Source organism: Lathyrus oleraceus, chromosome 5 (assembly GCF_024323335.1).
Source record: "Lathyrus oleraceus cultivar Zhongwan6 chromosome 5, CAAS_Psat_ZW6_1.0, whole genome shotgun sequence".
Lineage (NCBI taxonomy): Eukaryota > Viridiplantae > Streptophyta > Magnoliopsida > Fabales > Fabaceae > Lathyrus > Lathyrus oleraceus.
The window spans coordinates 638,979,832-638,994,296 of record NC_066583.1 but is presented as its reverse complement, the minus strand read 5'-3'; the positions used below and the strand labels follow the sequence as shown (position 1 = coordinate 638,994,296).

Here is a 14,465-nt window from a genome sequence, read left to right as displayed (position 1 = left end):
GAACAGTTTTGACCATTAATTTTCCCAAATATCACGCACGACACAAAAATAAATGACCTGCGGCTAACTCTTATTCACATGTTACTCTTGTTTTAAATTCAAATTTAAAGAGTTTGCGAAAGATTTCGTCTTCCCTTCTAATTTTTCATATCTAACCAGTGACTAGAGGATATCCCGCACCAAAAACCTTTATTGCAGTGTAGCATCCTGTTCAACTTGTGAGAGAACATATTCATTACCACCTCCCATGGTTTAAAATCATGAAGTGGAAACTTAGCAAAATGAATGGATGAATATGAGAAGAAATGGTGAAGAACGCACGAATTTAATTTAGGATCTGAAGATTTCAATTCTAGAAATTTATTTGTGCCTTCATATTAGTATTTTATCTAGTTTAATTAAAAGATATGCAACATGAAAATAATGGTTGGATGCCATAGTATTTATTGAAAGAAATTGGGACGAAATTTGCAAAAGAAAAAGAAAAGGGGGGACCCAAATTGCACAAAACAGTAAGGAACTAAAATCGCACATACAATTGTGATATTTGGGTTACAAAAATGGAAATAAGTATTTATTTTATCATAACTCGTTACAATGTCCCAACCATGCTAAAACTCAACCAACGGTTTTCAGATAAATTAATGTACGATTTCTAAGCCAAAATTTTCACATAATTAAATATTTATACATGATTAAGAAGGCAACAGATGGAAAAGTACAACATGCTCTGGATGTATACTAGGCCTCATGCAGGACCAGAAACTTAAAATCTCAGTAGCTCTCCCTGCTTGCTACCCTGGACTATGATGCAAATCCATTGACCCTGCTCTTCAACATCCCTCGGGAAAAAAGGGTGATCAGATAAAAAATTCAACCCTAAGAGATTAAATTATACACATTTTCAAAAGGAATACAAATCAGTTTAGAGGGAGAACTTGTGCAAGAAAAATATATCTTTCGACTTGTTCCCAAAATTTGATATAACCTGCACCAAAACTCAGAAGTGGGAACTTTGCTGTCAGATAGTGAGATCTTTAAATGTGTCAAGTTTGCCGTTTGATGCGACATGTTCCACAACGTGATCGCCCAGTGAATGGCTAGAAGTACCATTTACGGCGGTCTTGCATATTTGATTGAGAGCAGAGTTGGGTGTGGCAGAGCTTTGGCTACCCTCAAAGTATGTAGAGTATGGGAAAAACTCGGCACAGCGCACTTTCCATCCTGAAAGCAAATTTACCAATTTTAAATTTATAAAACATGGAATATGATAATGTACTAGGAGGTTTTTTCCCTTCCAAATGGTAACACACAAGCTTTCCATACATGAATTATTATTGAAGTGGGAGATTCTTGTGATACATTACAAAGTTAACAGGTACAAATACAAGTATATAAACAAATCTAATTTTGGTAAAAATAACGATAATAATGCTTGTAGCAAATATTTCCTTGTTCTTTTATATAAAAAAATCTAGTTCTCCCTACAGCAATTACTGATTTGTTAATCTTAAAATGTAATGAAGATGCTTAATGTTAAAGGAACATAAATATGTCCTAATGGTACTTACTCAATGCAGCATCCTGATCCTCAAGAACTGATCCAAGAAGTTTATGAACTGCAATACAGTCTCTAAGTCTCCATTCCGGGATTGGTCCAAGTGCGCCATTACTATTAGTAAAATATTGCATGCTTACTGATCAGTTTTTGCATAACATGCCATTGTCATATAAGTTTGAAGACAGACAGACAGAATATACCAAGTAGATGCTTTCACAGCATGAGGAAGCAAAAGATGTAAAAACATCATTACCTTGACACAAGGTTATTTGTTGACCCTTCAATCAACTTGACAGCCTCAGATCTTCTATTGGGATCTAAAATGTACACCATTTCTCCAACAGCAGCTCTATGCATCAAAGAACCTGCAAACAAGATGGGAAACAACACAAGAAACCTTCAAAATCAAAATCAAAACACGAATCCCAGATTCACAGACAAATGTTCATGACATATAGAGTATAAACCTTCATGTTTTTCAAGGAAAAGATTATTTGCCTCAAGCAAAGATTTTCCATGCAGCTGACTGCTTACAATGAATAAAGAGGAAAGTTAGAGTTGTTGAAGTTATGACAGGCATTAAATCATGAATTAATCTAAAAAAACTGTAAATATGATTGATCACACTTAAAGACAATACAAGAAAAATGTAAACAGTGGCACTATAGAACCTTATAGTTTGGCGCTCAGCTTCTAAAACACTCCAAACGAGTTTCTCACCATCAGTCACGGGAGTATTCATTGATCCCACTTTATGGAAGAATTTAATCTGTAACATATATAGACTTAGAAATGAATGACAACAGAAAGATGATTCATTTCCTTGGTGGAGAAAGGAACAAAATCACAATAGAGAGGATCATAAGACAGAACAATTTATTCAAAAAAATAGGACAAAAAAGAAGGGGAGGAAGGAGAGGATTATTCCAAATTCAAAGAATATGATTTTTTTTAAGTACCCCATTTGTCACATTCTAAAAATAAACAGTTTAAAAAGATGACCTGCAGTGGCAGGACATTAGACAGCAGATATTATGTAAGTAATATCTTGATGCTGGTAAAACATAAACAACCTAAACTTCCTAACCCCAGTAACATAAATTCAATTTGTTCTTCAGAAGAAAACATACCACGCAACGATGAGAATCAGGGTGTTCTGCATCCAACCTCAGCAATTGCTTTACAGCCTACAATAGAAAGATAAAGCGAATGACCGGCATACATTATAAACTGGCAAAGTGTAATATGAAATAACAACACAGAACCCCCTTGAACTCTAAGCTTTAATGTCTAGGAAAGCAACCTTAATAAATTACTATAAGCCCAAAATAAGATGCTGGACCAAAATCTAGGCACCTCGTTTTAACAGATTAATACCTGGAAGGCTAGCAAAATCTTCTTTTTTCTCATGTATAATTCAAAGGAGAGCAAGTGTGTCTCCAAAGAATCAGGTGAATTCTTCTGCAGCAATTTCAAGTATTTTGTGGCTTCCAACAATGGATCTTCAACCTATGCAGGACAAAATTGCACAAGAAACGGGATAATATGAGTCTTAATAATTATGACAACAAGTTTTCATCAGACAAATTTCCAGGATACGGTCCACATGATTTTTTTTCACAAATCATTTCCTTGACAAAGTTAGTATTTGATAAACCAGATACCATTGATATTAGGTCTTAACAGTTTAGTTATGACATGTTGCACGGTAATGATGAAACTGTTAAAGCTGGTAGCAGGTTTCCAAAACAACCAAGTACAAGCAATTTTTCTCAGAATGGTATCCGAATCAAATGTTGTTTGAGGATCCATCCAGCTTTGGAATAAGAGAGATTTGTTAGATATTATATTAAATATAATAAAGTCAATTATGGTTCTTCACCTAATAGGTGGGGATTTCGGAAAAGAGCTTAACAAGGTATCAGAGATGCTATGAACAAGTCCTAATCATTATTGTCTTCATTCCTAATTGGAAAAAAGGTCAACTTAAAGTAGAGTGTGCATGAGCATTGTCCATAATCTGCACTTAAAAGATCCATGTGCTTTTGCATAAGGGGCCATGTTATGTTAGAAAGAAAGAAAAAAAAAGCCTGATTTAATAGTTGCGAAATTTTGGGAGAATTGGTTCTTTACAGGTCTTACTTATCTTCCAGGTGAATTTACAGAGGAAAGTTTGATTTCGTTTAATTGTGAAATTTAAAACAGGTCTCCATGTTGGATATGGAATGCAAATATAAGAACGTTAATGGCAATATATGTACTGAAATTTAACCTGCAACAACTTTTCACCCCGAGGATCAGGATCTACAGGTTTTGTATGACGTTTCCCAGACTTTGATATCCCACTAGCACTTGATTCTTCATTTTTCTCTTCTGCCTCCTATAAAAGAAATAAATCAGTACCACAAATACTTCCACAGCAAGAAGTTCAATAGAAGGTACATAAATTATTAATACTTTTTTTGCTCTTGCTTCTGCCTTTCTCTGTTTTTGCCTCAGTTTCTTTTTCTGAGCAGGAAGCAACTTAGACATTTCACTATCCTCCTCATCAGTTGACTTTGGAGGAGAGTCGTGCAATTTTATATAACATCTGCAGCAAAAAGAGTTATATCCACAAGATCAGAAAGAAAGTGCATTTGCTTATACAAAATTAAAACTGGACTGTTATGGAAGTCCCAAAAGGAGATTGTTTTAAAGCCACAAAAACTATGAACACACACCAAATGTTATGCAAAAATAAGAAAACTCTTGACTTTATGAGAACCAAGCCAAAGAAACTGTTAGAAATAGAAATATAATATAATATATTCCTCACTTGATAAACTTCAACTTTTGAATAATTAGTCATGAAATGATATCAAAGCCACTATATAATCAAGTGGTCTAGGTTTTATCTACCACCCTTCAAGTGAGAAGTTGAATTTCTACACATGGTAAGTAGAACAAAGCATTGTCCAGAATTCAAATTCGAAGGGCTTTTGCTTGAGAAGACATGTGAAAAATATGAGATAAAGACATTTGTGTCTTCAATTAAATAGTTTAAGCTTTTGAGACAATTGGTTCATGACCGAAACAATTGGGGGGAAACTTGCTGTTCAGGTTCCAGATGTAATTTGCAACCCAAGTGTAGCAATAAGATTAATGCACATAACCCACAAACAACTCATACAGTAAACCAATCAAATCAAATACAACGAACATTCACCTGATAGCTCCAGCAGCCGCTTTACGAAAATATGCATGTGAATGCAATCTGTCTTGAAATTGAAGCATTTCCACATATGTACGCAATGTCATTTTCCTTAAGCAGTATGAATGAAAATCAAATTGGTCTTCGGTAATATCTGCATAATGCTTCTCCACTGCTAAGAATTTTTTGAGAGACAGTCCAAGATCCCCTTGGCGGAAGTAGCTTTCAGCAGAGGCAAGCTCATACCTTCCAAAGATAGATGATGCAACCAGAGTTACACATAATGAAACCCTAACATTGCGAAGACAGCACAGAATGTTATACATCATTAAAGACATACCACATGCACTGCATGTCATGGAGGTTGTTGTGTTGATCCCCATCTTTTGTGAATAGCACGGCAGTTTTTTCTGCCAAAACCATCTGGAAATCAAGGGTATAGGCAAAAAAAAGTCAGAAATAGGCACCAGAAAAAGCAACCAGAGTTACAAAACTGAATGAAGCTAGAATGAAATTCAAAGAAATAGATAGAAAAACCTGATCAGCCTGCAGCATGCGCTTCACACAATCACTATTAACATAACGATCGCCGAGATCCATACACCTAGCTTCATCTGCCAATGCAGCAGCAGCAGCCAAATCACCAGCATGCTTCAGTATCCGACTCTGTATTCAAAAACATTCAACGATTATTCAACAGTTTTTCAGTATGCTTTACTGTCAGAGTAAATTATTATCATTACTAAAGCCAACTGCATCAACTCATTTTCACTCTTTGATATGAACACAACTCTTATGTAATCATTCAACCGACTCTGTATTCAAAAACATTCAACGATTATTCAACCGTTTTTCAGTATGCTTTACTGTCAGAGTAAATTATTATCATTACTAAAGCCAACTGCATCAACTCATTTTCACTCTTTGATATGAACACAACTCTTATGTAATCATTCAACCTGCTACCCTTTTCTTGGTCATAAAAATACAACAAAGTAGTCTTCAATAAACCTGTTCAACTTTATTCAACCTAAAAACCACTGTTTAAGCTTAAAAAAGCTCAGACTCTTGGGGCATTCATTGCATGGCATCAGAGTAGTTTTTATGATACATTAGATATCATATATTTAACAGAAAAAGAAAATCAAATAGTTTTCTAATGTAAAGTTCATTTTCAATACTTGCAAATTAAATTGTTTGATCAGACATGGTATTTTTTATCATATTTTCGTTTGATATTTATAGGAAAATGCTAACTTACCTCAAAGGTTTAGCCCAAAGAAAAGAAAAGAAATGTATATCAAAATGCAATATTTCACAGTAACTGCATTTCCTAGTGTAGCAAGTCTCTATAAATTACTTATGCTATTTACACTTGCCAAAGATAATTTGGAAAACCATAGAGAAAAGTGTCCTTTAATTAAAGTATTTTGTTGACTGGAATATAAAGATATACATACATATACATACAGACAATTATAGCAGAAGGATATGTAGGAATGAAATATTTCTGAAACAATTAGAAAGTTAATTATAAATAAACCTTGGCAGAGTATAGATCAATGACGGTAGGTGTATGTTCTATAGCCTCATTAATTTTAGAAAGTGCGATTTCATATTGACCCCGCCTGTCATAATGCTGCACCAATAAAAATTTACTGAATAAGAAAAACAAAAAAGAAAATGGAGGAATCCAAACAAAAGTGTATTTTAAAAAATCCCCAAAAATAGTCAAAAACCTGAGCCAACAAGAACAAAGTCCACATAAAAGTTGACGGTGGCTCTTTTTCCACTCTGTATACAAGATAGTTGATGATTAGTGATCCAGCACAAGATACAAGCGCAGCAGCATCTAAATTTCAAGGTCAACTATAGGTCTTTGCAATAGTATTTCAACCAGATAGTATTTTTATGGGCTCTTTTTCCACCGTGTAGACTTATAGCAACTTTTTATTTTTTAGCCAATTTGACTATTTCTCCCCCTAGATTTGCATTATTTATTTCCTTTTTTCTGAAAAAATTTCTTCTTTCATCAAAAACTATAAGGCTCTGAGCTTTTGTTATTTCATTTAAGAGAGCGGCTATGAGATTTTTCAGAAAGTGCATATCTTGGTAATGAAGTCCACGATATATTTGTGGCATGTAAAACCACTTTTTCAGTTTCACTTTCGGTAACAAAACTCGACAGGTAACCACAAATATTTATCCAAAATATAGCAGGTTTTACCTATTAAATGGGTCAGGGACCTGCACTGAGGAATTACCCCCACAAATTTATGGATGATTGCATGTATGAGTACTAACTAACTCAACCCATATCCACACAATAAGTTTGTTATATCTTATAATTAGAATTTGAAATATATTCAAGTATTCTTTAAAATAAGTTAGATGCTGCACTTATCAATGTTCTCTTTTTTTCGCTGATGTTCAATAGCTTAGTAAAGTAACATTTCTGATTTGTAGTAGTCAGCAAGCCAACCAACCTAAGGGAATTTCAGTAAAAAAACATAATATACTGCAAAACTCGGCTAATCCTTCCGAAGTAAAGCACTAAAAATTTTGCATAAAATTGAAATTAAAATTTGTGAGGGAATAATGAATTCATAAAGAGACGTCTCACATGATATATTAACATAAGCACTAACTTTGATTTCGTGAAAAAAAGAGAAAAAAAGTATTCAGCTTTCCCTTGAACCACATGAACCCCGTAATCATAACTCTTATGCTGCACACAGTTGTTGAATGACTAACTGTATATATCTTACCTCCCAGGGTACTGACCAGTCATCCTAATAGAATTCTCTAACTCAAGAATAAGTTTTTCCAAAATGTCTGCCTGGAGAAAAATCAGAATCCACAAAATCAGAAACAGAATTTTCTACCATCAAAATATACAATAAAATCATAAGACAGGCCAAAATATTTAAACAGACAAATTTAAGTAATAAAACTAACCTTCCCAGGGTGATTGTATAATGAAGAAAGATCCGAGAATAGAGATGGAACTCCCTAGAAACGGAACAAAATCACATTTTAATTTTGAAGCTAAGTAACCAGGAAGAACATTATACCACATAGGCTGTGTGTATACCTTAGTTAGAAGAGGTCTAATATAACTATCTGCTGCTTCTCGAAACCTATCACCTTGAAGAAAATCTAGTGGTATTCTCTGACAAAAATAATAATATCAGACTTGTTCATTCCAAAAAATTAGGCAAGGCGCTGATTTACTAAAGTGATGATTGTTATGCATGATGATGAAGGCAGACTATTTATTAAACTAAAAGTATACGTAATGCAATAAAAGTATTGACTGCACTACCTTAACAGCAGATGACCACTTAAATTGCTGCCCAAGTGTTTTGTACAAGGTATCTAACCGATCTATTTCATCAGGAGAAAAATGGCCATTTGCTGAATATAATCCTACACATTGTTGAAGGCCTTCATAATATCTGAGCATCAACATGAAGCACAAATAATTACTTGTCTTTCTATGAATCAGTAAGACAACGGACGAGAAAAAGTACAGACTAATAGGAAAGGAATTATTATACAATTATTTTGCATCATATATTTAAAATGATCAAAACACGCTATAACCCAAAACACTTCAGAGATGTTTAAAGCAGCTGAATAGTAAAATGAAACGTGAAACTTTTGACTTGTGATTTGCTTCCGCAAATCAACATTATCAAAGACAAAACCGTATACAGGTACAACATAAAAAGTTATTGCATCTGAGATAAAGTTATCCTATTATGTGTTTGGCTAATGCAAAAAGGAAACAATAATAGTGGAAGAACATAAAGAAGAAATATTTTTAGACATGCAAAGCTAAAAACAGTAGCCAGAAAGTTCACCTATAATTGTCTGGATTCATGGAAAGCAGTGTCTGGTACAATTTATCGGCTTCTTCTAAGCGACCAAGCTTGACTAACAGTGAAACCTCTTGTTCCTTATACCCAAGCTTATCAATCTGAAAAGATATAATCCGAAGAAAGTAACAAAATCATGCCTTTCAAGAATAACAAGTTCATTCTCAAATTATCTCAATAAATAAAACTCGTACAATTTTTGACTCCTTCTTCTGCAATTCCTCAAAAGCTCTCTCAAAAAATCCACATTCCTCTAACAATGAGACCTGGACAAAGATGATTTATGCAGAAAATCACCATATGAGAGCAATATTTAATACTCATATTAGAATAATGTGAAAGATGTCATATTCATAATCCATAACATGCACAAGAAACAGCAGAATGATAACGTTAAAACAAAATATAACTTGACTAGGGTCAGCTGAGAAAGGTTCATTTTATAGTGACCATGATGCATAAGGCCATGGGCATTTACTAAAGCCCACAAATGGTAAAAAGACAATTAAAAATCTAATTGTGGCAAAAGTTACATTGAACAACAAAAAAAATATATAGGCATTATGCAATCAACAAGAAAAAATTGTATAGACAATAACCAGAGGAAGTACCTTGTATAAAAGCATTTCGCCATGCTCAATCCGTTCATTTTCTGGAGGATAATCATCTTCTAATGTCCCTTCATATGCTTCCAGAATTTCAATAGCTTTTGATGCACTGTTTCACATTTGAAGTTCAGTACAACACAACCAAAATAAAATTTTCAAAAATTGTCGTTTCAACAGCACCATCGATGATACCAAGGCCAGGGTACTGGCATGATATTTTGAAAAAAAGGCATTTACATCTTTCTATGCACCATTTCTGCATATAAAAAATGGAATGAAAAAGCCGAAAAAAAGGCATTAGAAAATAGTTCTTCACCTTAATTTGACCACTCTAGTATTCAGTTGTTATCTGAACATAACGAGAAAATCTTTGAATTTTTATTTTAATACATTATACTAAAAATTTCTGAAAGGAAGTATCTACCAGAAATTATATAAGATTTGTTCTATATAAATCTGACTAACATAAAATTTGTGCAAATGTTCTGTTCTGATATAGTAGAGGGCTTCAAAAATATTTCAGAAAATGTGTCCCCTAACCTAACTGTCAGTAACCCTATGAACATGAAAAATAACAAAAGAAAGCTCTTTTATTGATCATCTCAATAAACCTCGCATCTAATAACATTTTTGTAACAGGTAGAATATGAGACCGGTGTCTGATACAGTTTGTACCTAAAAAAGTGTTATACTTAATGATCCATCATTAAAATAAAATAAATCTTTAATAATTTGTAGATAATTCCTCATATAACTTTTTAGCAAACTTCCATATATTTTAATTTTCAAAGACTACGCTAGTTAGACTACATAACTTGAATCCCAATCAACTTTAGAGTCTAATACTTTAGCCTTCGGGTGCATGATGAGTTATTTGGTTTTGAATGTTACAATTTCACGTTTTAAACAAGTTAACGTGTGAAAGATGCATGATGTGCAATGTTTAAATAATGTCATGAATATTGTGATTCATAAATTAGGAAATTGGCTTACCAAATTGCTATTTGATCAACAAATTTATAAACATATATACTAAACATAGTAAACACCATGAATGTATATATGAGAATGTCATGAACCAACTCTCCCTAAGGTTGAAGTCTTAAAGTGAAGCCGCGTGAAATTTCAATAGTCCTCTGTACTGAAATTCAAATAACATCTCACCGTGGACCCCATTGCAATATAAAGAAAGGAGAGGAGACCAAGGTGTAATTGATATTTTGGGTTGATCTTCTTTATCTCATATCATTATCTTACGTCCCTTACTTCCCAATGTGTAATGTGTATCATTAAAAAACTTGTAAATAATCTCATAATATATCATCTCAAAAGAAGCAATAAATTAAAGGCAAACAAAAGAAGGTACGTGACTACTATTTAATATAAAGGCAGCTCATATGTAAACTAGAATCATACTTAGAGTTCAAATGATGTGAAACAGCAAATCCAATCCAGTTCATGCGATGATTTGACTTGAGAGTCAGAAGTTGTTGCCTTGTCTCAACAAAGCCAGCTAAATCTCGCATTTGAGCCTGTGGATGAGAAGTAAATAAAATCATATCACATGTAAGAAGTAAGTACATCATAGAAGAATCCATTAAGTGTGTGGTTGTGCATTATGAAATGTGATGGTAAAATGTCATTGCAAAACATTTGTTAGCTCCAGACACCAGTATGTGACGAGAGAACCCTCCTATGGTGTGGCCCTGGCTTATGCATTTGAAGATTACAATGGGAAAAGGTTGGAGAAATAGTTTTTAGGTTCGCCTTTATGTTTAATAATCCAGCATAAGTTCAATGACAAGATAATTCTAGAAAAATTCTACATGAGACTTATCCCGAACTCAAACAGATGATAAGACAGTAGCATTTATTTATTACTGACTTAAGTACCCACAAACGTCACCAAGAGTCATAAATAAATTTAGATGGGAACAGAGTTCACTAAAAAGTGTTTTCCATATTAAAGTGACCCACACCAACATGAAGAAATATGTTTACTTCAGGAAACTTAGATATGAACTATGATGCTAGTAAAAGAATACTCACACCCATGTTAACTTCATTGCAGAGAAAGAGATGAGAAAATTTATAAATTTATGACTGCTACCTGTAAGAGAGATAGGTCACGTAAGATTTCAATATTGTCAGGATCTATCCTTAGTGCATTTCGATAGCACTTGATTGCTTCCCTGTATTCTCTGTCCGACCGATAGAGAAGACCATAAACATGCCAGCAAACATGACTCTTAAGGTCATTCTGCAGAAGAGAAAAAATTAAGCTTGGAGCATCAGATAAAAATAATGTTGAAAGATTGATAGGTCGTGCAAAACCAAAAGCAGCATACCTTCAATCCTTGGCGAACCAGTTCATATGCTTCAGATTTACGATCCATGCAATTTAATGTCAAACCCTTCATCGATAAAGTTTCTATCAACCAGAAGGAGGAACAGACACATCATAAGAAAAACACCCAAAGAAACATAATAATTAAGAGATGGAAAGAAAAGAACATATGTAAAAACAAAAACATAGGTGTTTTGTGTTTCTCAAACATATAATAAGGAAATAAAACTATTCAAGATAAGGAAGTTAAAGCTATTCAAGATAAGGAAGTTAAAGCATGCAATAGCAATTATTAATAAAGTATACCTCCATGATCTGGATATTTTTTCAAAATGGCATCGGCTGCTTTGAGACCCTTTTTGTATTGTTTGGTTTCATAGGATTTCTGCAGCAAAATAACAAAGAAATTTGAGCACCAATTAACAGCATATTTCCCACTCCAAGATAGGCTAAAAAAGCATTTCACTTACTCATATATTACCAATAACCAAGATTTACCAAACTTGATTATATATATAATTATAAGCACACATTTGCTTTCTTTTTCATATGAAGAAAACCAAAACTTAACACCGAACAATACTACTAGAAAACAGAGATAGTCCTAGAGTTAAATCTGTTTATTTTGAGAAACTAAACACATTCTTCAAATGAGACAGAGTAACATCAAGAATCATTCAGAAGCTTCTCTGTCTCATTCAAAGACAAGTAGCATCTTTGTTTCATTTCATTCCCTTCTAATTTCAAAAAAGTATATATAGTATCATTATCTTCATATATTCAATGGCAGAGGCAAATTATTAATTCAGGTAATCTACTAACACATTGATAAATTGATAAATATTTAATTAAATAAAACTAGTTCATCCATAATCTCAGTGAAAACCTTCAAAGGCAAAGTAACAGAAAACAGCACGAATTAACACTGCATATACCGATTCATTCAATTTCTTCAATTTCTACAAAGTATTTACAGTGAATTACGAGCAAGTAAAGCAAGTATAAGAAAGTTAACAAAATCTAGGGTTTATAAGAGAGCGAATAAGAAAGCGTGAGAAAGTGAAAGAAGCTGGATCGAGCGAAGAAGAGGATGAAAGGTTTACCACAATGAGTTTGAAGAGGTTAGCCTCTTTGGGAGGAAGAGTAGCACCCATGGTTGTCGTAGCCGGAAGGTGAGTGGGTGAGTTGGGAAGAGCGAGTTGCGAGAGAGCGAAACGAAAAAACAAAGGGGTTTATGATTATGGTTGTGGTGAGAGTGATGGTGAATTTGTGAGAGTGATTTTGAAATTAATTGAGATTCTGGATGGCGTTTTTGTTGTGAAGTGAAGGCAGAGAGACGCTTTAGCGTGCAACCCTACTACTCTTCTCAAGAGCACTAACCAAGGAATCTACGATACAACTAGTATTTCACTGCGTGGGTGCTTTTGTCTTTGTCGATAAATAACTTTGTTCACCAAATATTACTAACATAAATAAAAAAAGGTTAAAAAGTTATTACTCCATAGATTTATTTGTCTTGCATCCATTTTATTAATAATTCTTTCAATATAAGGGCAACAAATATAGATTATCTCAGCTTGAAATAGTTAGTGTTAATCGTGTGGAGATCACATATTCAATTGAAAAAGATAATAATATTACTTTGGTTCTAAAATTGGATTTTTAAAAAAAAAATAACCCAGTTTTTTAAGGAAATTCCGAAAATACCCCTGATTTCAAAAAAAATCTCAAAATACCCCATTTTTAGGAGGAGTCTCCAATTGAATTGGCGACTCCTCTTAAAACTTGAATGGAGGCGCCAATTGGATTGGCTATGGCAGGTGCCCTAGCCAATCCAATTGGCGCCTATGTGTAGGTTTTAAGAGGAGTCGCCAATTCAATTGGAGACTCCTCCTAAAATGCATTTTTTGTCTTATAAATAGATGCGTTGTGTGACCAATTGTTCCACATCTCATATAATCATTTGGCTATCATGTTTGGTGTTCGTCGCCGATACGGAAAGGTGATTTATGCGAGAGACAAACCTCAAATGCTGATGTTGTTTTGGAACATCACCATGTTCGATCAACTGAAGAGGGAGTTGGTTCGTTGGTTAGATGGGAAAATACCATAAGGGGATAAAAATCAGAAGTATTAAGAGACTTGACAGTATCTTTGGTTGGGTGCGAATGAAGACTGATAAGGATGCTAGGGAAATGATGTTCGGTCGAGACGACATCAATTTGATTGTTGTAATCAGTTAGAAATATTTATGTTTTCAGATGTTTTGTACTGATGTTTGTTGTGAACCTCGTTGTAACAAGAACTTAATGATATATAATGATTGAATGTTACAGAAATACAATGTTACAAAAAGCTTAAGACCTAGATGATGCTCCTCGATTGGGACAGTTGTTCTTGTTGTGTCCTGGTTGACGACAAATACTACATAATCTTATCATTTTATCTGTGGAATCCATCTCTGTTCTGATACGTGTGCTGTTTGGCCTTCCTTTCTTCTTTCTACGCATCCCGTTATTGTGCCAAATAATATCTCCTTCATATGGAGGACAGTAATCCTCCATTGATAGTACTGAGAAGCTTTGAGTATATACATTCATGATGGTGTTGGCCTTGTACACATCAGATAAATGGTTGTAAGCGTCTTGACGAGTATAAGCGCATGCTATTATGACATGGGAGCAAGGTATGCGGAAGGCCTGGAATTTTCCACAATCGCATCAACTTCTGTTTAGTCTAACAGCGTAGGCTAAATTTGGTCTCCCCTCGTTGTTGCCCATTGTTTCCTGGACGCTGAAATTTTGTCTATGACGGTCAAAGACTGTTACAACGTGTGTGCTAGCTTTGATGATCTCCTCTTTCATGACCTTCATGCAAC

The 14,465-nt window shown here is 34.0% G+C and overlaps 1 protein-coding gene across 1 annotated transcript; it reads right to left on the bottom strand.

Annotated features, from left to right (window-relative positions):
• Nucleotides 1-513: 513 nt before the first annotated feature.
• LOC127087518 (N-terminal acetyltransferase A complex auxiliary subunit NAA15) lies at nucleotides 514-12,997 on the bottom strand. Its single transcript, XM_051028407.1, has 26 exons — nucleotides 12,691-12,997; nucleotides 11,894-11,972; nucleotides 11,589-11,671; nucleotides 11,351-11,500; nucleotides 10,657-10,772; nucleotides 9,244-9,349; nucleotides 8,827-8,898; nucleotides 8,618-8,733; nucleotides 8,077-8,209; nucleotides 7,846-7,923; nucleotides 7,710-7,763; nucleotides 7,520-7,590; nucleotides 6,491-6,545; nucleotides 6,295-6,390; nucleotides 5,289-5,417; nucleotides 5,092-5,174; nucleotides 4,767-4,997; nucleotides 4,019-4,151; nucleotides 3,834-3,941; nucleotides 2,939-3,070; nucleotides 2,692-2,748; nucleotides 2,233-2,330; nucleotides 2,029-2,087; nucleotides 1,815-1,926; nucleotides 1,572-1,672; nucleotides 514-1,224 (listed from the first exon to the last, which is right to left on the bottom strand). Exons 1-26 carry the CDS (start codon nucleotides 12,739-12,741, stop codon nucleotides 1,022-1,024), a joined length of 2,706 nt encoding a protein of 901 aa, XP_050884364.1. The 5' UTR covers nucleotides 12,742-12,997; the 3' UTR covers nucleotides 514-1,021.
• Between the last annotated feature and the right edge of the window lie 1,468 nt (nucleotides 12,998-14,465).